The sequence below is a fragment of the Oncorhynchus tshawytscha genome, linkage group LG28, assembly GCF_018296145.1.
Source record: "Oncorhynchus tshawytscha isolate Ot180627B linkage group LG28, Otsh_v2.0, whole genome shotgun sequence".
In the NCBI taxonomy this organism is placed as follows: domain Eukaryota; kingdom Metazoa; phylum Chordata; class Actinopteri; order Salmoniformes; family Salmonidae; genus Oncorhynchus; species Oncorhynchus tshawytscha.
Genome location: NC_056456.1, coordinates 15,614,692 through 15,638,373, shown reverse-complemented (window position 1 = coordinate 15,638,373; position 23,682 = coordinate 15,614,692). Strand labels below are relative to the sequence as shown.

Below are 23,682 nucleotides of genomic sequence, written 5' to 3'. Positions count from 1 at the left end.
GTCAATGTATTGTGTGTGTGGTTTGTACACTGAACAAAAATATAAACACAACCATTTCAAAGATTTTACTGAGTTACAGTTCATATAAGGAAATCAATTGAAATAAATGAATTATGTCCTAATCTATGGATTTCATATGACTGGGAATATAGAAAGTTTTTTTTTAAAGGTAGGGGTGTGGATCAGAAAACCAGTCAGTATCTGGTGTGACCACCATTTGGCTCATGCAGCGCGACACATCTCCTTTGCGTAGAGTTGATCAGGCTGTAGATTACATCCTTGTGGAATGTTGTCCCATTGTGGCCTGGTGGAATGTTGTCCCACTCCTCTTCAATGGCAGTGTGAAGTTGCTGGATATTGGCGTGAACTGGAACACTGCTGTACACGTTGATTCACAGCGTCCCAAACACAGAAGAACTGGGACGTTTTCAGCTTCCTGGAATTGTGTACAGATCCTTGAGACATGGGGCTGTGCATTATCATGCTACAATACGAGGTGATGGCGGCTGATGAAGTGCTCGACAATGTGCCTCAGGATCTCATCACAGTATCTCCGTGCATTCAAATTGCCATCGATAAAATGCAATTGTGTTCGTTGAATGTAGCTTTTATCTGCCCATACCATAACCCCGCCGCCACAATGGGGCACTCTGTTAACAAAGTTGACATCAGGAAAAAACACTTGCCCGTCCGTCTGATATATGCCCGGTACAGTTGAAACCGTAATTCATCCGTGAAGAGCTCATTTCTCCAGTGTGCCAGAGGCCATCGAAGGTAAGCATTTGCCCACTGAAGTTTGTTAAGACGCCTCACACCCAAAAGTACTTTCCCTCACACCCAAAAGTCTCACACTTATCAACATCCCTGGTCATCTCTACTGCCTCTGATCTGGCTGACTCACTATACACACATGCTTCGTTTGTAAGTTATGTCCGAGTGTTCCACTGGCTTTGTGTAAATAAAATCGGGTTTACATAAGATAAGGAATGTGAAATGATTTCTACTTTTAATTTTGATCCATAATTATGTTTAAAACCAAATAATTTTAGACTTTCATTCACGTAGTATTTTGCTGGGTGAGAGAATTTGGTTCTCTGTGTGTACAGTGCAAAAATGATCACATTTACAGTTTTCAGACCCTTTACTCAGTACTTTGTTGAAGCATCTTTGGCAGCGATTACAGCCTCGGAGTCTTATTAGGTAGCTCTGGAGCAGATTTTCATCTAGGGTCTGTATTTTTCTCAGTTTATTTCCCCCTCGATCCTGACTAGTCTCCCAGTCCCTGCCGCTGAAAAACATCCCCACAGCTTGATGCTGCCACCATGCTTCACCGTATAGATGTTGCCAGGTTTCCTCCAGATGTGACTCTTGGCATTCAGTCCAGAGTTCAATCTTGGTTTCATTAGACCAGAGAATCTTGTTTCTCATGGTCTGAGAGTCTTTTAGGAGCCTTTTTGGCAAACTCCAAGTGGGCTGTCATGTGCCTTTTGCTGAGGAGTGGCTTTCATCTGGCCACTCTACAATAAAGGCCTGATTGGTGGAGTGCTGCAGAGATGTTTGTCCTTCTGAAGGTTCTCCCATCTCTGCAGAGGAGCTCTGTCAGAATGACCATCGGTTATTGGTCACCTCCCTGACCAAGGCCCTTCTCCCCGATTGCTCAGTTTGGCCGGGCGGCCAGCTCGAGGAAGAGTCTTGTTGATTTCAAACTTCTTCCATTTAAGAATGATGGAGGCCACTGTGTTCTTGGGGACCTTCAATGCTATAGAAATGTTTAGGTAACCTTCCCCAGATTTGTGCCTTGACACAATCATGTCTCGTAGCGCTACGGACAATTCCTTCGACCTCATAGCTTAGTTTTTGCTCTGACATGCACTGTCAACTGCGGGACCTTTTATATTGATAGATGTGTGCCTTTCCAAATCATATCCAATCAATTGAATTTACCACGGGTGGACTCAAATCAAGTTGTAGAAACATCTCAAGGATGATCAATGGAAACGGGATCCACCTGAGCTCAATTTCAAGTCTCATAGCAAAGGATCTGAATACTTATGTAAATAAGGTATTTCTGTTTTTTTAATTCCCCAAAATTATTTTAGCCGTTTTAGAATAAGCCTGTAACTTAACAAAATGTGGAAAAAGTCGAGGGGTCTGAAAACTTCTCAAATGCACTGTATACTGAACAAAAATATGAACGCTACATGTAAAGTGTTAGCCTCATGTATCACAAGCTGAAGTAAAAGATCCCAGTAATGTTCCATATGCACAAATGTTTTCTGTCATTGTGAACAAATTTGTTTCCATCCCTGTTTAGTGGGCATTTCTCCTTTGCCAAGGTAATCCATCCATCTGCCAGGTGTGGCATATAAAGAAGCTAATTTAAACAGCATAGTCATTACACAGGGGCACCTTGTGCTGGGCAATCTAAAATGTGCAGTTTTGTCACACAACACAATGCCACAGATGTCTCAAGGGAGTGTGCAATTGGCATGCTGACTGCAGAAATGTTGCCAGAGATTTGAATGCAAATAACTCTACCATAAGCCGCTCCAACGTGGTTTTAGAGAATTTGGCAGTACGTTCAACCGGCCTCGAATTTGGCAGTACGTTCAACCGGCCACGAATTTGGCAGTACATTCAACTGCAGACCACATGTAACCACTCCAGCCCAGGACTTCCACATCTGCCTTCTTCACCTACGGGACTGTCTCAGACCAGCCACCCGGACAGTTGATGATACTGAGTATTTATGTCTGTAATAAAGCCCTTTTGGGGGGGAACTCATTCTGATTGTGCTCTTGCCCAGTCATGTGAAATCTATAGATTAGGGCCTAATTTTTCCAATTGACTGATTTCCTTATATGAACTGTAAAATTGTTGCATGTTGCATTTTTATGTTTTTGTTCAGTGTATATATATGGTCTAGTGAGTGTGTGTGACATTTCAGTGGGAGATAGTCAGTGCAGGTAGTTTGGGTAACATTTAATTGACTATTTAGCAGTCAAGCAGTGGCTTGGGGGTAGAAGCTGTCTCAGAGGCTGTTGGTCTGAGAACAATGCTCTGGTACCATTTGCTTGATGGTAGCAGTCTATGGCTTGGGTGCACTGCACAGTTGGATGCACAGCACAGAATAATGTTCACTTCTTTAAAATCGATTTAAAGTACCTTGGCCTGTATTGAGCGCTGTTTATACAGTATTCTTGAGGATATTGACGCTGTGTGTGTGTTTCCTACAGTGGCGGCATGGCGGAGCGACTGAACCGACTCCAGTGCAGACAGAGGTCAGCCATCAGCTTCTGGAGGCACCAGTCCATCTCTCACACTTCTACTACAGCCACAGGTAATACAGACAACAAACAAACGCACAAGTCCGTGTTTGACACCACTGTAGTAGGGCTGGCAGTGGCCAGGGACCTCACGATACGATAGATGTGATATTATCACGATACTTTAGTGCCGGTACGATATGTATTGCGATTCTCACAATCCGATATGTATTCTGTTTCGACACTGCAAATTTATTGCGATTCGATGTTCCAAACATATTGCTCACCGTATGTCTGCTGCAGAGGGACAAGAGAGAGCCATGAGAACTAGTTTTGATTGAAAAACAAAATTGTCTCTCTATTTAAAAAGATGGACAAGACGCTATGAAGGAAAAATACTGAACTTTTGGTAAAGATACAACTAACTAGCGCAAAAATAGTAATGCGATGGTCAAAACGATACGTTATATTGTCAAAAATAATATCCTGATTTGTTACTGTATGGATTTTTTTCTCTCCCCATTACTACACTATAGGCACAGGTATTAGGCTACAGAGCTTTTTATTTGACATGTAAAACTGAGAAACAGCAACAGACATGCAGAAGTAACCATGTGCTCTGCGAATATAGAAACCCAGACGGGCTTATGAAAGGATCCCCAGTCACCGTTACCACACATTCCTATATACGCTAAGTATTCTCCGTTAATGGTTCAAGATTAACTTTGATTTGATGCGTTCTCTGAGACAGAAGTCAATCTCTCAGGCAGGTGTGATTTTTCTGCTCAGATCTGTGGTCATGTGAAGACTGGAGCTGGAGCGTGTGGAGGAAGTGCTGGTTGCTCGTTGATAATTGTGACAGAAGTGAATTTGTTTGGTTGGGGCCAGTATGTAGGTGACAGGAAGCACTCTGCTTACTGACTTATATTTTCTTTCCATGGTGATACCAAAGCATGAGTCTACCCTCATTGTCAGTGGCTCCTAGATAATTAGGTTAAACCACTATTTTAATGTGACAGTTGATCGTGGAAAAAAAACACAAAAAAAAACCTGTCTACCTTTTCCAACTCCCGTTCAGTCTGTAGGTCAGTTAGATGGCTTGATTGTCTTTCATCAGAGTGCGAGAAGAACTTGTAGAAAATAGAATGTTAAGGAGAAGAAGTTTGCTCTAACTTGGCCTCATTTTTAGACTTGTGACATCTAGTGAGAGTATTTGGCCCTCGTCCTGGATCATAACAATGTTCTGTGTGCAATACTGCGTACTAGTGTTGGCACTTTTGTTTGTTGACTTTCTCACCTTGATTTACGAGCACCTGCACTTAAACAATAACACCGGCAGTTATTACAACACAACTAGCTTCACCTATTATTAGTGCTGAGCGATTAACAACTAAAACTTAAGTTTAATTATTTGAATTCCATTAATAAATAAATATATGTGTATATATATATATATATTGTGTGCTCATTGCTCAGTTTCTTTAGATGAAGCACAAACTGTGTGATTTAGTAGGTACTCATAGTTTCCAACCGGCCAATATTCAACATAGTTTATAGCAGAAAACATGTTAATTAACTACAACGATCATAGTCCGTTGCGTGCCTACTTAGCCGATCTGTGTTTTTTTTTTGCATGATACATAAGAGACAAGAATGCGAAATCAAGAGGGATCGAGAGCAGTTGCTTTGCACGGTGCAGTATCTACCTGAAAGTACAGTATCTAAGTGATTGATAATTGGTATTCAGCAGTCATAAAAGAATGCCGTATTTACTTTGCAGAACTAGTCAGATTGATTTTGTCTGACAGCAGCTCTATAGAGATGAGATGATGACTTGGAATGAAATAAAGTCATCAAATAAAACAAAGTGATGAGCAGTCATTACTATCATGGGACTTTTATTAATAGTTTTATTCTGTGTTACAGCAGTCAACCCACAATGAATAGTGCATTTAATGTTTTTTAAATTAAAATTATTTTTTAATAATTTAAATGAAACTGAACCAACCTCAAAAACCAATAACCGCTCAGCACCAGCTATAACAAGCATGTTCATCCTCACGAGAATAAGCTGTGTGTGTGTGTGTTTGGCAAAAGTGTGTGCGTCAGTCATTGATGTTATTTCTTCACACACTATTCAACTTTAGATTGATTAGTTTATTGCAGGTCAGAAGGAGGGCTCCATTCAGTCTTTCCTGTATTCACCTGCCCACTAATAAAGGGTTCACTATCATTGTTATATACTGAACACAAATATAAACGCAACACGTAAAGTCATGTTTCATGAGCTGAAATAAAAGATCCCAGAAATGTTACATACGTGCATATAAAAAGCGTATTTCTCAGTCCTGTATACAGTCCTATTAGTAAGCATTTCTCCTTTGCCAAGATAATCCATCCATCTCACAGGTGTGGCATATCAAGAAACTGATTAAACAGCAGGATCATTACACAGGTGCACCTTGTGCTGGGTACAGTAAAATGCCACAGTTTTGTCAGAACACAATGCCAAGTTTTTACATTTGGCATGCTGACTGCAGAAATGTTCCAACGCTGTTGCCAGATACTTTAATGTTCCTTTCTCTACCATAAGCCACCTGCAACTTCGTTTTAGAGAATTTGGCAGTATTTCCAACCGGCTTCACAACCGCAGACCACGGGTAACCACGCTAGCCCAGAACCTCCATATCTGTCTTCTTCACCTGCAGGATCGTCTGAGACCAGCCACCCGGACAGCTGTTGAAACTGGGGGTTACCTAGACTAAGATTTTATGTACAAACTGTTAGAAACCATCTCAAGGAAGCTCACCTGCGTGCTCGTCATCCTCACCAGGGTCTTGACCTGACTACAGTTTGGCGTCGTAACCGACTTCAATGGGCAAATGCTCACCTTCAATGGCCGCTAGCATGCTGGAGAAATGTGGGGGAGTATTTCTGTCTGTAATAAAGCCCCTTTTTGGGTAAAAACAAATTCTGATTGGCTGGGACCTGGCTCCCCTGTGGCTGGGCCTATGCCCACCCATGGCTGCACCCCTGCCCAGTCATGTAAAATCCATAGATTTAGGGCCTAATGAATTTATTTCAGTTGACTGATTTCCTTATATGAACTGTATATCGTTGAAATTGTTGCATGTTGCGTTTATATTTTTGTTCAGTATAGTATTATAGTATGTCTTGTGTGCCAAATGGAGGAACATATCTCTGGATATGATACATGTTCTAACAATTCCTTCCACTTAGTGCTGACTTTGATTTACTCTCCTGTTGACAATCCCCTCAGGCAAACATCAGTGATAGTTACATACTCCAACGTAGAGCTGCTTTGTCTTGCATTGAATTGGAGTGCACTGATATGGTCTTGATTCACATCACAAACGGCATGATAGATCGTCAGTGTTACACACACACATTACATTGAGCTAAGTCACACTCTGCTTATTTGTTTATGACAGGTTTGTTTGAATTGGGACGTTGGGCATGTTTTGTTCTTTAGAGCCACTCTCAGCTTGCTGGATGCGGCAGGCACACAAGATTGACCCAATAGCATTTTGCAAGAACCTCATTGAATGTATGAGCTTTCCAGTTTCTGCATTTCATAATAGTTATAGCCTACTTTATTAATTCACATAATCACTGTTATAAGAGATATTACATTATGAGTGACACTGAGTGAAACTGTTCTGGAATACTTTTTTCAGATCCAGGAAGTGAATTTCTATTTAACTTCCTTAATTGAAAACTGAATTGACCCTAACCCTGTGAGGCAAGTGACCCACATAGACACTCACATCACACACCATCTGTGTTGTTCTTGTCTCTCCTCCAGTCGATAAGCCTGGGGTGCTGGTACTGGAGGTCCTGTCAGTCCAGGAGGAGAGCTGCATGCAGCTGGCCCTGTGTGAGCAACACCACCCCCCTGCTACAGGCCACCACAGGCCTCCATCCAACACCACCACCACTATGACAAGACCTGAACAGCACAATCCCTCTGCTACAGACCACACCCCCCCCCTCTCCACCAGAAACGGAGCTCGGGTCCTGGTACTGTTCAGTAAGGAGACGACTGCTCAGCTCATGCCTGTGCCTCGAGACCTCATCCATATATACCCACCATGGTGAGAGAGCATTAGTCTGCAATAGTTAATAATGCAAAGTTATGGTGTCAAGTAAAAAATGTAATATTAAAAGGGGAAATGCCCAAGTCATTATGTTATCTACACATCTTCCTCATGCAGAAAAACTATAGTCATTACGTTTCCTGCACTTGTCTTTTCTACTATCTTCTACTATTTTCTACTGTCTTTTCCTACTATCACTGACTTTGCTGATAATTACTTTGAGGGAGAATGTACTTTGACTGTGATATGTGGTTGTCTTACCTAGCTATCTTAGAGGGATAGTTACCCAAATTGCAAAGTTATACTGACCATAATCGGCGTGAGGTCAAAATCAAAGTAAGCATATGGCGTTTTAAAACACCTGATTTTCTGAGCAATAAAAGGCGTTCCAGTGTATTTGATCTGTGCCTGTGCTAGCACTAGCCGAGCGAGCCTCCCTCTTCAGCGCAAGTGAAGAGTTCATAACTACTGAATTAGATGCGTCTTAGAAGTCGTTTTCACATACAAACTTTATATGTCCGAACTCCGAATCAAATATGCTTCCCAAATATAACACGGTTGCTGTGGTATAACGCTTATTTAGATTTTCTGCATTTATCAGTGCCATCGGGTAGCTTGATTTCAGATGTGTCCATGTAAACAGGATTATTTGGGAAATAGTTCTTCTTCCAGAGAATGTAAACATTTTACTCAAATTATTATATTAATCTGACTATCTGCAATATTCACATTATTGTGTAAAAGTACTCACTGTAAGCAAGTCTATTGACAAGGTATGACAGCAATTCATGCTTTGGTTTAGTTTCCCTGGCACTGTTTCCACATACTACAGTTTTAGCATTTGTGGCACAAATCCCATTAAAGTCATGGGACCGATATTAGCATTGTTCACGCACCATGTCCAAATCATCCAAAAGTATCTCAAATTGATTGTGAAGCGCAACAGTCACTTATACAGTGCATTTGGAAAGTATTCAGACCCCTTCCCTTTTTCCACGTTACAGCCCTGTTATAAAATGGATTAAATAAAACATTTCCCTCATCCATCTACACACAGTACCCCATAATGACAAAGCGAAAACAGGTTTTTAGAAATGTTTACAAATGTACCTCGAGAGGATCTGCGGAGAAGAATGGGAGAAACTTCCCAAAGACAGGTATGCCAAGCTTGTAGCGTCCCCAAGAAGACTCAATGCTGTAATCACTACCAAAAAAGTACTGAGTAAAGGGTTTGAATACTTGTGTAAATGTGATATTTCAGTTTTTATTCAAAAATAAAAAATAATCTGCAATTTCATGGTATCCAATTGGTAGTTACAGTCTTGTCCCATTGCTGCAACTCCTGTACGGACACGGGAGAGGCGAAGGTCGAGAGCCGTGCGTCCTCCGAAACACAACCCAGCCAAGCCGCACTTCTTCTTGACACAACGCCGCTTAACCCAGAAGCCAGCCGCACCAATGTGTCGGAGGAAACACTGTACACCTGACGGTTGCGTGCTTCTACACCTGCATTGCTTGTTGTTTGGGGTTTTAGGCTGGGTTTCTGTACAGCACTTTGAGATATCAGCTGATGTACGAAGGGCTATAAAAATACATTTGATTTGATTTTGATTTGGTTGCCTGGCCCGCCACAGGAGTCACTAGTACGCGATGGGATAGGAACATCCATGCCAGCCAAACCCTCCCCTAACCCGGACGACGCTAGGCCAATTGTGCGCCGCCCCATGGGTCTCCCGGTTGCGGCCGGCTGCAACAGAGACTGGACTCAAACCAGAATATCTAGTGGCACAGCTAACACTGCGATGCAGTGCCTTAGACCACTGTGCCACTCAGAAGGCCCCAGTCTTATTTTTAATGTTTAAAAATGTCTACCTGTTTTTGCTTTGTTATTATGGGGTATTGTGTGTAGATTGATGATGAAAAAAAACAATTTATTCAATTTTCGCATAAGGCTGTAATGTAAGAAAATGTGGAAATAGTCAAGGGGTCTGAATACTTTGATTGCACTGTAGATGATTTGAATATGTGTGAAAAGTGCTAATAACAGTCACATGACTTGAATGCTAAAACATTTGCATGTGAAAACAGTGCCAGGGAAACTAAACGAAACCATGCGTTGCTGTCATACCTTGTACATTGACTGCTTACAGGGTAAGGAAACCAATGCCATTTTGTAATGTTAATTTGGGTGAACTATCCCTTTAAGATGAATACACTAATTGTAAGTCACTCTGGATAAGAGCATTTGCTAAATGACTAAAATGTTAAATGTAAATCTCAATTATATTTTCTAATATAGGCCTACCTGTACTTTCTGTTTCAAAATGTGTTATAATGTGTTACTGGAACTTATGCAATGGTGTAGTGTATACACAGTCAGAGTAGTTGGGGTGTGTGAAGTTGTTTGGGCACAAGATAGAGGCTGGTTCCAGCTGTTGGGGGTTTAGTTTGGGAGTCCAGCATGCAGCTCTGGAATATCCAGGCTCTGAGCTGGCCTGGCGGAAGTCCAAGGGCCTACTCGGTGCTCTGACGTCAAAAGCTGCTCCAGGGAATGCTGCTTCGGATTCCTCTTCCTGGCAGTGGAGTAGTTAGGTCATTTCCAGCAAGCCGGCCCGGGAAAAAACACTGGGCTTTTTTTCTGGAGCATTTGGGAACAGAGTGGAAGAAGTCAAGAGGACAGGATTGAAAACACATGCGGCTCTTATTGCACACACACACACACACACACACACACACACACACACACACACACACACACACACACACACACAGTGTAGTGTATCAGTGGTTTAGCAATATCATAGCAGTTCTCTTTTCTCTGTATTGTTTTTCACCAGCAGTGGAGAAGAGTAGTCCCCCACTGACTTATTGAAAGCAAAATCAATCATTTACACTGAACAAAAATATAAACGCAACATGTAAAGTGTTGGTCCCGTTTTTTTTTTTTTTTTGCTGAAATAAAAGTTCTTAGTGTTCCATATACATAAAACGCGTATTTCTCTCAGATTTTGGGCACAAATGTATTTACATCCCTGTTGGTGAGCATTTCTCATTTGCCAAGATAATCCATCCACCTGACAGGTGTGGCATATCAAGAAGCTGATTAAACAGCATAATCATTACAGGGGCACCTTGTGCTGTGGACAATAAAAGGCCACTCTAAAATGTGCAATGCCACAGATGTCTCAGGTTTTGAGGGAGTGTGCAATTGGCATGCTGATTGCAGGAATGTCCACCAGAGCTATTGCCAGAGAATTGAATGTTCATTTCTCTACAAGAAGCCACCTCCAATGTCGTAGAGAATTTGGCAGTATCTCCAACCAACCTCACAAACGCAGACCACGTGTAACCACGCAAGTCCAGGACCTCCACATCCGGCTTCGTCACCTGCAGGATCGTCTGAAACCATCCACCCGGGACAGCTGATGAAACTGAGGAGTATTTCTATATGTAATAACACACTTTTGTGGGGAAAACTCATTCTAATTGGCTGGGCCTGGCTCCCAAGTGGGTGGACCTATGGCTGTGCACCTGCCCAGTCACGTGAAACCTTACATACAGTTCATATATTTCCTTATAACTAATTTCTTGTAACTCATTTAAATTGTTGAATGTTGCGTTTATATATATTTTTTCAGTGTATAACCTACAGAATCTGTTCTTTAGACCCAATTTCATATTTTGGTAATGAGATATAGACCAACTATTAATCTAGCTTATTTGCCTAATGCTGAACCTCGTAGCCATTCATTCTCTTACATTTCAAATCAAAGTTGATTTGTTACGTGCGCGGAATACAACAGTGAAATGCTTACTTACAGACTCAAAAAAGGTATTAGGTGAACAATAAGTAAGTAAATAAAAACAACAGTAAAAAAGACAGTGAAAAATAACAGTAGCGAGGCTATAACAATAGCCAAATAGAACAGCCAGAAGTGGAAAAACCCAGGAATTCATCAAATTAGCGATGCTTGTAAAATTGATCTTTTGTCGATCGGCTTCTTGTGTGACACGTGAATTGTTCCCTCCCCCATACTCCTTCACTGAGTGGGCCGGGCCCCTCCCTCCTTCCGCCTCCCACTCATTGTGAGTGGGCAGAGAGCACAGATAGCCAGCAGCAGAGTGGAAATACCTGCAGACATTATTCACCTCACTGACTCGGCCTCTGACGAAAGCAGCCGCTCCTTAACCTAACTACCTGTCTGATGACACGTAGGGAACGTGTACTAGTTCCCAACAGTCACCTGCACTGTGCAGGGTCACACTTCCTGTTGCTCCTTTAGGATAGCCTTGACACTGATAGATTAAATGTAGAAAACAGGTTTTTCAAAACCTTGATACTGACACTAATTGAGTGTAATGAAGCACCCTATTTATATTAATAGGCTTTATTAACATTGATAAGTCTTAGGCTAAATGATAACTAAAACATTGCACGTGTGGAACTATAGTGTGTGCAATTGTTCACTTCTGGACAACATTTAAAACAAGCTATTATTTATAATTTCCTGATGATTGACACTACCAGAAATGTGCACCTCCCGAATATTAGATAACAACATATTTTTTTAAAGGTTTACTCAATTACCTCAAATATGAAATTTGTTATATTGAAAGCAACTGTAGTCTACATTGTATGAAGTGTGATTTTATTACCCTGGCTCCTCCATCTTATCACCAGTCAGAGGCAGGCTGGCACATGTAAGCTGAAGCCACAGAGACTGTGGTTGACCCTGAGTCAACTATAAGCCATGTTATTACCTATGTCACATCAAAATAAATATTGAGTCAGACCTTTGTATCATCCACATAATAAACAGTTAGAGAAATAATGCGATCTGAATTAGATGGATTGCTTTCAAAGGATGGACATTGTCTGGTAAATTATTGTTCAGATGGGTGTGAAGTGAATATTCTTAACAAGCTGAAATGCTTGACTGTTGATAAAACATGTTTTAAGTATTTTTCTCTAGCTACTTGATTAATATGAGTGGTTTCTCCTGATATTAAAGGGAAACAAAAAATAGACATTGATCAGCCTCTTTACATACAAAGGATCGTCAAATGACATGCACACATTTCCTTTCTAGTTTTATTAAGCCCCAACTGAAATGTACATAGGCTGCTATTCTGAATTTGAATTGAGGGTGTTTATAAAAAATAACAGGAAGAAAGAAAGTGTTAACAACCACATAAAAAAAACAGCTCCACTATCTCCGAGGGATTTGGAGCGTACTGTGAAGCATGTTTGGTCAGGCGTGCCACTTTTCACAGTATCCGGAACAGCCTGTCTGAATTCACTGTTGTGGAAAAGAAAAATGCAGCTTTCTATACAGCGAAAGATTCCAAACTTATCAGTTCAATTGCATTTTTCCATGGAGCATGGGGGCAGGCTAACCCACCTGAATCTGCTACGTGCCTGGGGGTAGGGTGTTTAGAGAGTGAGGAGACCGATGGAGGTGGAGGCGGCTGCCTGCTTATCAATCGATCTACATTTGACATTCATCATACGTCTTCTTCAGCCTTCCTGCCGCTGCAGTCTTATGCAAGAACAGAGCCCCCCCCCTAAATCTATACTTTTAGTTTACTCAATCTTTCCACTCCTTTTAACCTGAATGTTGCATGTGTGACAGATGACCGAGTCAAATACCATCTATAGTTTTCTGTCAATTTACTAAACAAGATTTGGTACAACACAACTTCTACTCTATATTTCAAAATTAACCCTTTTTTTCTCTACAGGCAAAGTCTCATGATTGAGGGCCAACATAATAGCATTATTCTCAACACACACTTCAGCCAGAAGGTATACTCTGACACCAAGCAAACCAGCATGTCCCTCCCCAGAGCCCTGGTCCCAGTGGAGAGATGCAACCCATACTCTCTGACCAGGTCATTTGGCCAGCTTGAGATCAACAAGACTTCACCAGAGGGAGATGGCACGGTCAAACAGGTGGGTTGGGTTTCACTATATTTACTGGCAGATATTCCACCTAGAATGGACAATAAAGTTATATTCTATTGATGTTAACCCAGGTTTGATTAGCCCTATTATTTTGGTGGTCTGCACTCTACACAGTAACAATTAGTACCAGTGGGGTAAAGTATAGTGTGGGCTAACCTGCTATGTTGTCAGTGTCTCAAATCTTAATTCGGTAACACAAATATTCTCCCATGTTTGTCCAGGTACAATATGATGTCCGGGTCCAATAAGTGTGTTTTTTCCTCTATCCAAATCTCCAGTCTTTATGCAGCCAGGGTGGCCCAGGTGCAGCCAGCAGCGGAGGGTGTCATTCGCTCCTAGAGGCCATCGAGGGCCTGGGCCAGGCTGGGTCAGTGGGGCAGGATGTGGAGGTGGTGGTCCAGAGGGTCTACTGTACCCCCATCAGGGAGCGCTCCACTGGGGCTTCACTCAAGTCCAGAGCTCCTGGCCGATCCCCTAGAGTGCCGCCTCCTCTCCAGAAGGGCAAGAGCAGGTAGAGTTCAGCAACATGTCTGATATCTTGTTTAATCTACCATGAAGTCCCTATGAGGTTGAATGTGATGGCCTGTTGTGAGTGTTTACATGGTAAACTAACTGTAAAGCCGGGCGCACACTACAAGATTTTGGCCCCGATTTAGCTGTCCCAGACAAGTTTATGAGATCCGAGACAAAATTCCCCTACTCGGGTCGTGCAGTCTCCTCTACTCTTGTTTAATGCGAGCAGGTCAGAGACACAATCTGAGGGCTACTGATCCCGTCTTTGAGTTGTCCCAGACGTCCCGTAGTTTGAGATGTGCAAGTTTTGAGAACGGTGATCAGCAATAGCCAATGAGAGCTCGCCAGAGAAGAAGCAAGTGAGGTGACAATGTTGTATCTCATCACCCAGAATGTGTAGATTACTTGAGCAGGGGAAATGATTACTACTAGTATGCATTTGTAGCCTACTTGCCTTTAACCAAAGCCAAAGTGTCTCGTTGCTTGTGAACTTCAGAGCTGTAATGTTATTTAATTAAAAATGTATTGGCTGGAAACATTTGAGGCTGCTTTGAGTCAGGCTCGTTTTAGCTATGTTAACAATCTGATCACATTGTTTTCACAAGACTACGGGGTATGTAGAATCCTCACAAAGGGAAGAGCCGGAGTTCTTACTGGTTGGTAGGTGATCAAATACTTATGTCATGCAATAAAATGCAAATTAATTACTTAAAAATCATACAATGGGATTTTCTGGATTTTTGTTTTAGATTCCGTCTCTCACAGTTGAAGTGTACCTATGATAAAAATTACAGATCTCTACATGCTTTGTAAGTAGGAAAACCTGCAACATCAGCAGTGTATCAAATACTTGTTCTCCCCACTGTAGTTGATTCCCTAATAAGGTCAATATTTTTTTTTATATTGTTGATTTCCGTTTTTATGGCTGAATTCTGTGAGGGCACAAATTTTCCAAAATTTGGACCAGAATGAGGTTCTCCGTATACCTATTGTTCCTGCAGTGATGAAAAAAAATATATATATATATATATATATTTAATCTTTATTTTACTAGGAAGGTCAGTTAATAAGAACAAATTATTATTTACAATGATGGCCTACGTCGGCCAAACCCAGACGTGCCCTATGGGACACCCAATCACAGCCGGTTGTGATACAGGCTAGGGAGCCAAATGGGGAGCCAAATGAATGGCTCTCTTACTGATGGATTCGGTAGGCTACATCTTTCACATAGGATTTATGGTATTTTGCTTGTTAAAAAAAAAAGACCAACCAGCTTCATGAGACAGTCACCTGGATTGCATTTCAATTAACAAGTGTGCCTTTAAAAGTTCATTTGTGTATTTCTTTCCTTCTTAAAAACTTCTTAGGGCTGCAATCCCGTTAACGGGATCGATATGACAACAGCCAGTGAAAGTGCAGGGCGCCAAATTCAAAACAATAGAAATCTCATAATTAAAATTCCTCAAACATACATGTATTTCATACTGTTTTAAAGGTAATCTTGTTGTTAATCCCACCACAGTGTTCGATTTCAAATAGGCTTTACAGCGAAAGCACAAACGATTATGTTAGGTCACCACCAACTCACAGAATAATTCAGCCATTTTTCCAGCCTAAGAGAGGAGTCACAAAAAGCACAAATAGAGATAAAATTAATCACTAACCTTTGATGATATTCATCAGATGATACTCATAGGACTTCATGTAACACATTACATTTATCTTTTGTTTGATAAAGTTCATATTTATATTAAAAAAATCTCAGTATACATTGGCGCGTTATGTTCACTACTTCCAAAAACATCTGGTGATATTGCAGAGATCATTTTACAGAAATACTCATTATAAATGTGGATAAATACAATTGTTAGACATGGAAATATAGATATACCTCTCCTTAATGCAACTGCTGTGTCAGATTAAAAAAATAAAAAAGTGCAATCTGAGACGGTGCTCAGAAAATAAGTAAAATGATCCGCCATGTTGGAGTCAACAGAAATCAGAAATCGCATTATAAATATTCCCTTACCTTTGACGATCTTCATCAGAATGCACTCCCAGGAATCCTAGTTCCACAATAAATGCTTGATTTGTTCGATAATGTCCATTATTTATGTCCAAGTAGCTACTTTTGTTAGCTCGTTTAGTACACAAATCCAAAAGCTTGTGCAGGTCCATCCGAACGCCGGAAGAAAACTTAAAAAAGTTATATTACAGGTCGACGAAACTTGTCAAACTAAGTATAGATTCAATCTTTAGGATGTTGTTATCATAAATCTTCAATAGAGAATTTCTATGTCTGTAGAGAAGTCGTGGAACGCAGGTCGCTATCATGTGAAATGCGCTTCACCAGGACCTGGCTCTCTGCTAGACCACTGACTCAAAGAACTCCCATCTGGCTCATTCAAGTTTCTAAAGACGGTTGAAATCTAGTGGAAGCCCTAGGAAGTGCAACATTATCCATATGCCACTGTGTATTCAATAGGGGCTGGGTTGAAAATCGACCAACCTCAGATTTCCCACTTCCTGTTTGGATTTCTTTTCAGGTTTTCGCCTGCCATACGAGTTCTGTTAGACTCACAGACATCATTCAAACAGTTTTAGAAACGTCAGAGTGTTTTCTATCTAATACTAATAATAATATGCATATATTAGCAACTGGGACTGAGGAGCAGGCCGTTGACTCTGGGCACCTCTGGGCACCTTTCATCCAAGCTACTCAATACTGCCCCTGCAGCCATAAGAAGTTTTAATGTGTTTGAGCCAATCAGTTGGCCCAAGCAAGTCTCTTCTTATTATTAGTGTCCTTTGGTAGTGGATTCTTTGCAGCAATTCTACCATGAAGGCCTGATTCACACAGTCTACTCTGAACAGTTGATGTTGAGATGTGTCTGTTGAACTCTGAAGCATTTTTTTGGGCTGCAATCTGAGGTGCAGTTAACTCTCATGAACTTATCCTCTGCAGCAGAGGTAACTCTATGTCTTCCTTTCCTGTGATATGGACTTAGTATTTTACCAAATTGGACTATTTTCTGTATACCTACCCTACCATGTCACAACACAACGGATTGGCTCATGCATTAAGAATGAGTTTTTTATCAGCCACACCTGTTAATTATAATGCCATCCAGGTGACTACTTCATGAAGCTGGTTGCGAGAATGCCAAGAGTGTGCAAAGCTTTCATCAAGGCAACGGGTGGCTACTATTTTGGTTACTACATTATTCCGTTAGTGTTTTTCCATAGTTCAGATGTCTTCACTAATATTCTACGATGTAGAAAATAGTCAAATTAAATAAAAACCCTAGAATGGGTACGTTTGTCCCAACTTTTTACTGGTACTATATACAGTTGAAGTCGGAAGTTTACATACACCTTAGCCAAATACATTTAAACTCAGTTTTTCACAATTCCTGACATTTAATCCTAGTAAAAATTCCCTGTTTTAGGTCAGTTAGGATCACCACTTTATTTTAAGAATGTGAAATGTCAGAATAATAGTAGAGAGAGATTTATTTCAGCTTTTATTTCATTTGATCACATTCCCAGTGGGTCAAAAGTTTACATACACTCAATTAGTATTTGGTAGCATTGCCTTTCAATTGTTTAACTTGGGTCAAACGTTTCGGGTAGCCTTCCACAAGCTTCCCACAATAAGTTGGGTGAATTTTGGCCCATTCCTCCTGACAGAGCTGGTGTGACTGAGTCAGGTTTGTAGGCCGCCTTCCACGCACATGCTTTTTCAGTTCTGCCTTCAAATTTCCTACGGGATTGAGGTCATGGCTTTGTGATGGCCACTCCAATACCTTGACTTTGTTGTCCTTAAGCCGTTTTGCCACAACGTTGGATGTATGCTTGGGGTCATTGTCCATTTGGAAGACCCATTTGCGACCAAGCTTTAACTTACTGACTGATGTCTTGAGATGTTGCTTCAATATATCCACATAATTTTCCTGCCTCATAATGCCATCTATTTTGTGAAGTGCACCAGTCCCTCCTGCAGCAAAGCACCCCCACAACATGATGCTGCCACCCCCTTCACGGATGGGATGGTGTTGTTCGGCTTGCAAGCATCCCCCTTTTTCCTCCAAAAGTAACAATGGTCACTATTTTTGTTTAATTTCTCCAATACGTACAATCTTTGTCTCCATGTGCAGTTGCAAACCGTAGTCTGTCATTTTTATGACGGTTTTGGAGCAGTGGCTTCCTCCGTGCTGAGCGGACTTTCAGGTTATGTCGATATAGGACTCGTTTTACTGTGGATATAGATACTTTTGTACTGGTTAACTCCAGCATCTTCAAAAGGTCCTTTGCTGTTCTGGGATTGATTTGCACTTTTCGCACCAAAGTATGTTCATCTCTAGGAGACAGAACGCGTCTCCTTTCTGAGCTGTATGACAGCTGTGTGGTTCTATGGTGTTTATAGTTGCGTACTATTGTTTGTACAGATGAACGTGGTTCCTTCGGGCGTTTGGAAATTGCTCCCAAGGATGAACCAGACTTGAGGAGGTCTACAATTGTATTTCTGAGGTCTTGGCTGATTTCTTTTGATTTTCACATGATGTCAAGCGAAGAGGCACTGAGTTTGAAGGTAGGCCTTGAAACACATCCACAGGTACACCTCCAATTGACTCAAATGATGTCAATCAGAAGCTTCTAAAGCCATGACGTAATTTTCTGGACATTTCCAAGCTGTTTACAGGCACAGTCAACTTAGTGTATGTAAACTTCTGACCCACTGGAATTATAAGTAAAAGTGAAATAATCTGTCTGTAAACAATTGTTGGGAAAATGATTTGTCATGTACAACGTAGATGTCCTAACCGACTGGCCAAAACTATAGTTTGTTAACAAGAAATTTGTGGAGTGGTTGAAAAACGTGTTTTAATGACTCCAACCAAAGTGTATGTAAACTTCCGACTTCAACTGTACAAACATACGTACATAATTGTGTGTGTGTGTGTGTGAATGTACAACAATTCTCTTGATACGTCCTTTCCTTGTGAATAACCTAGTGCTATTTGTAGTGGCTGCCGACCATGTAGACACTAATTAATAAATACCTACAGACTGCTGTCAGCGGGGCTTTCCATTGTACCGTTACACCCTAGTTCTAGTCTTCTCAAAAGACTAGTGAATAGCCTTTTTACGCGTTACTCGACTTAATTTATTAATTTCAAGTGACTTACTGAAATCAGTTGCCATCCCTCAATTGTTCACGGATGATGTCTCCTCCTGGGCAGCTCACAGTAAGGGTCTGGTCTAGAGATTGACCGATTAATCGGAATAGCCGATTAATTAAGGCCGATTTCAAGTTTTCATAACAATCAGGATTTTTGGACACCGATCATGGCCGATTACATTGCGCTCCACGAGGAGACTGCATGGCAGGCTGACTACCTGTTATGTGAGTGTAGCAAGGAGCCAAGGTAAGGTGCTAGCTAGCATTAAACATATCCTATAAAAAACTATCAATCTTAACATAATCACTAGTTAACTACACATGGTTGATGATATTACTAGTTTATCTATTTTTTCCTACGTTGCATATAATCTGTGCGGTGCCTGTTATTTATCATTGAATCATAGCCTACTTTGCCAAACGGTTATTTAACAAGTGTATTTGCGAAAAAGCACTGTCGTTGCACCAATGTGTACCTAACCAATAACATCAACGCCTTTCTTAAAATCAATACACAAGTATATATTTTTAAACCTGCATATTTAGTTAATATTGCCTGCTATCATGAATTCCTTTTAAATAGGGAAATTGTGTCACTTACCTTGCATTCTGTGCAACAGAGTCGGGCTATTTGCAGCAGTTTGGGCCGCCAGTTCGTTGCGAACTGTTTGAAGACCAAATTCGCCAAACGGGGGATGACTTAACAAATGCGCATTTGCGAAAAAATCATAATCATTGTACGTATGTAGCTAACCATAAACATCAATGCCTTTCTTTAAAATCAATACACAAGGATATATTTTTAAACCTGCATATTTAGTTAAAAGAAATCCAGGTTAGCAGGCATTATTAAACTAGGGGAACTGTCACTTCTCTTGCGTTCATTGCACGCAGAGTCAGGGTATATGCAACAGTTTGGGCCACCTGGCTCGTTGTAAACTAATTTGCCAGAATTTTAAGTAATTATGACAATACATTGAAGGTTGTGCAATGTAACAGGAATATTTTGACTTATGGATGCCACCCGTTACGATTACGATAAAATATTTCACCCGTTACGAATACGATAAAATATTTCACTGAAAGAATAAACGTTTTGTTTTCAAAATGACAGTTTCTGGATTTGGCCATATTAATGACCTAAGGCTCGTATTTCTGTGTGTTATTATGTTATAATTAAGTCGGATTTGATATTTGATAGAGCAGTCTGACTGAGCGGTGGTAGGCAGCAGCAGTCTCGTAAGCATTCATTCAAACAGCACTTTCGTGCGTTTGCCAGTGTCACATCTAATCAAGGTGGGTGGAATCAGGCGCAGAGAGCAGATAGCGATATAAAGTTTATTCTCCGGTGAACAAAACAAACACGGTCAACCCAAACACACACAGGGTGAAATTATCCAAACACAGGATAACAGACTAACCGGAGAATAAGAAACACAATAACACCGACAGACGAAAATTAATGACAAAATAAACAATCCCGCACAAAACAAGGGTGGGACAACCTACATTATATACAGACACTAATTAACTAAACAACACACAGGTGAAACCAATCAGACAAAACCAACAGATACACGAAAAGGGATCGGTAGTGGCTAGTAGGACGGTGACGACGACCGCCGAGCACCGCCTGAACGGGCAGGAGAGCCAACCTCGGCGGAAGTCGTGACAGCCAGCAGCTCTTCGCTGTGCTTCAAGCATTGAGCCGTTTATGACTTCAATCTATGAACTCCCGAGATCAGGCTGGTGTAACCGATGTGAAATGGCTAGCTAGTGAGCGGGGTGCGCGCTAATAGCGTTTCAATGAGTGACGTAACTCGCCCTGAGACCTTGAAGTAGTTGTTGTTCCCCTTGCTCTGCAAGGGCCGCGGCTTTGTGGAGCGATGGGTAACGATGCTTCGAGGGTGGCTGTTGTCAATGTGTCCCTGGTTCAAGCCCAGGTAGGGGTGTGGAGTGGAATTTCCCTCACGCTTCATAAAACATGGCACCACTTCTCCTCGCAGACCCTCACTGGAAAGCTCCGCAGGCAGAATCAATCATCCTGTTTGTTGATGTCAAATTGTTGTGGAAATTTTACACAGGGACACTCGAAGTCAGTCTTAAATTAATCATTCTGTTTATTATCAGCAAGCTGGAGAGGTTCCAACCAACTGAGTGCAGCCAGTATACATGTCGATCAGGAGCTGCAATGGGACAGTCCCGTTAATTATTTTATATACCGACACACAAAGTAATAATTGCATGATGTTGCTTATTCATTATTCATAACTATTATAAGTGGAGACCTTGAAACTGAGAGATCGTTCTCAAATCAAGGGTTTGGGAGTACTGCCAAATTGAAGATACTACAGTGAGGATTTCTCCCTGGTGTTAATTTGCATGAACACAGAAATTGGTTATTAAAAAAGCACAAACATAAAAATGTCCATCACAGTGCTTAACCTCTCTGGGATATATGGTACTCTAGCGTCCCACCTGGCCAAAAGCCAGGGAAAATGCAGAGTGCCAAATTCAAATAAATTACTATAAAAATCAAACTTTCATTAAATCACAAATTCACTTGTTGTGAATCCAGCCAACATGTCAGATTTCAAAAAGGCTTTTCGGCAAAAGCAAACAATGCTATTATCTGAGGATAGCACCTCCATAAACAAAGAGAGAAAAGCATATTTCAACCCTGCAGGCGCGACACAAAACACAGAAATAAAAATATAATTCATGCCTTACCTTTGACGAGCTTCTTTTGTTGGCACTCCAATATGTCCCATAAACATCACAAATGGTCCTTTTGTTCGATTAACTGGCTGCAATCCCGTTAACGGGATAATTGTCATCAACAACCGCTGAATTGCATAGCGCCACATTCAAACAATATTACTAAAAATATTTATATTCATGAAATCACAAGTGCAATAAAGGAAATCACAGCTTAGCCTTTTGTTAATCCACCTGTCGTGTCAGATTTTGAAAATATGTTCTACAGCGAAAGCAATCCAAGCATTTGTGTAAGTTTATTGATCGCTCGACAAAACATTATGTACACTTAGCATCAAGTAGCTTGGTCACGGAAATCAGAAAAGCAATCAAATTAATTGTTTACCTTTTGATCTTCGGATGTTTTCACTCACGAGACTCCCAGTTACACAATAAATGTTCCTTTTGTTCCATAAAGATTATTTTTATATCCAAAATACCTCCGTTTGTTTGGCGCGTTATGTTCAGAAATCCACAGGAAAGAGTGGTCACGACAACGCAGAAAAATACCAGATAGTTTCCGTAATGTCCACAGAAACATGTCAAACGTTTTTTATAATCAGTTTTTAAAATATATAATCGATAATATATCAACAGCAACTGTATTTTTCAGTAGGAGAGGGAAAGGCAATGGCTGCCCAAACTCTGTTGCGCGAGCAAAACTCATGCGAACACCTGACGCGATGTTATCTTTCTGGCTCATTTTTGAAAATAAAAGCCTGAAACTATGTCTGAAGACTGTTGACACCTTGAGGAAGCGATAGGAAATGGAATCTGGTTGATATCCCTTTAAATGGAGCAAAGGCAGGCTATGGAACATGGAGTTTTCACAATTGAAGCCACTTCCTGGTTTGATTTTCCTCAGGGTTTCGCCTGCAATATCAGTTCTGTTATACTCACAGACAATATTTTGACAGTTTTGGAAACTTTAGAGTGTTTTCTATCCAATACTAATAATAATATGCATATATTAACAACAGACCGAGAAGCTGGCAGTTTACTCTGGGCACCTTTTCATCCAAGCTACTCAATACTGCCCCTGCAGCCATAAGAAGTTAATTCCGTCGATATATATCCAAAATGTCCATTTAATTTGGCACGTTTGATCCAGAAAAACACCGGTTCCAACTTGCTCAACTTGACTACAAAATATCTCAAAAGTTACCTGTAAACTTTGTCAAAACATTTCAAACTACTTTTGTAATACACCATTATGTATTTTTTTACGGAAATAATCAATAAAATTGAAGACGATGATCTGTGTTAAATACAGGAGGAAAACAAACTGTAGCTAGCTTTCTGGTCATCCGCCTCCATCTAACAGTACACTTCACGTGACCCTTGTTCAAGAATTCTGTACTTCTTCATTACACAAAGGAAAAACCTCAACCAATTTCTAACGACTCCCAATGAAAACCCATTGAAAAGAGAGTGACCTCAAAAAAAATCTGAATGGTTTGTCCTCGGGGTTTCGTCTGCTAAATAAGTTCTGTTATACTCACATACATGATTCAAACAGTTTTAGAAACGTCAGAACGTTTTCTATCCAAATCTACTAATAATATGCATATCTTATCTTCTGGGGATGAGTAGCAGGCAGTTGAATTTGGGCATGCATTTCATCCGGACGTGAAAATACTTCCCCCTGTTACCAAGAAGTTAAGGTTGTTGTCCTGCTGGAAGGTGAACCTCCGCCACAGTCTGAAGTCCTGAGCGCTCTGGAGCAGGTTTTCATCAAGGATCTCTGTACTTTGCTCTGTTCTTCTTTCCCTCAATACTGACTAGTCTCCCAGTCCCTGATGCTGAAAAACATGCCCACAGTATGATACTGCCAACACCATGCTTCACCGCAGGGATGGTATTGGCCAGGTTTCCTCC

General features: G+C 40.9%; 1 protein-coding gene across 4 annotated transcripts in view; it reads left to right on the top strand.

The window, feature by feature from the left end:
- Window positions 1-23,682, top strand: part of spidr (scaffold protein involved in DNA repair) — an 84,845-nt gene that overhangs the window by 25,600 nt on the left and 35,563 nt on the right. For all 4 annotated transcript variants that reach the window (XM_042308358.1, XM_024391387.2, XM_024391386.2 and 1 more), the window contains 4 exons: window positions 3,237-3,340; window positions 7,093-7,381; window positions 13,127-13,337; window positions 13,628-13,860. In XM_042308358.1, the coding sequence (XP_042164292.1) occupies window positions 3,237-3,340; window positions 7,093-7,381; window positions 13,127-13,337; window positions 13,628-13,860 (837 nt within the window). The remainder of the gene's footprint in view (window positions 1-3,236; window positions 3,341-7,092; window positions 7,382-13,126; window positions 13,338-13,627; window positions 13,861-23,682) is intronic.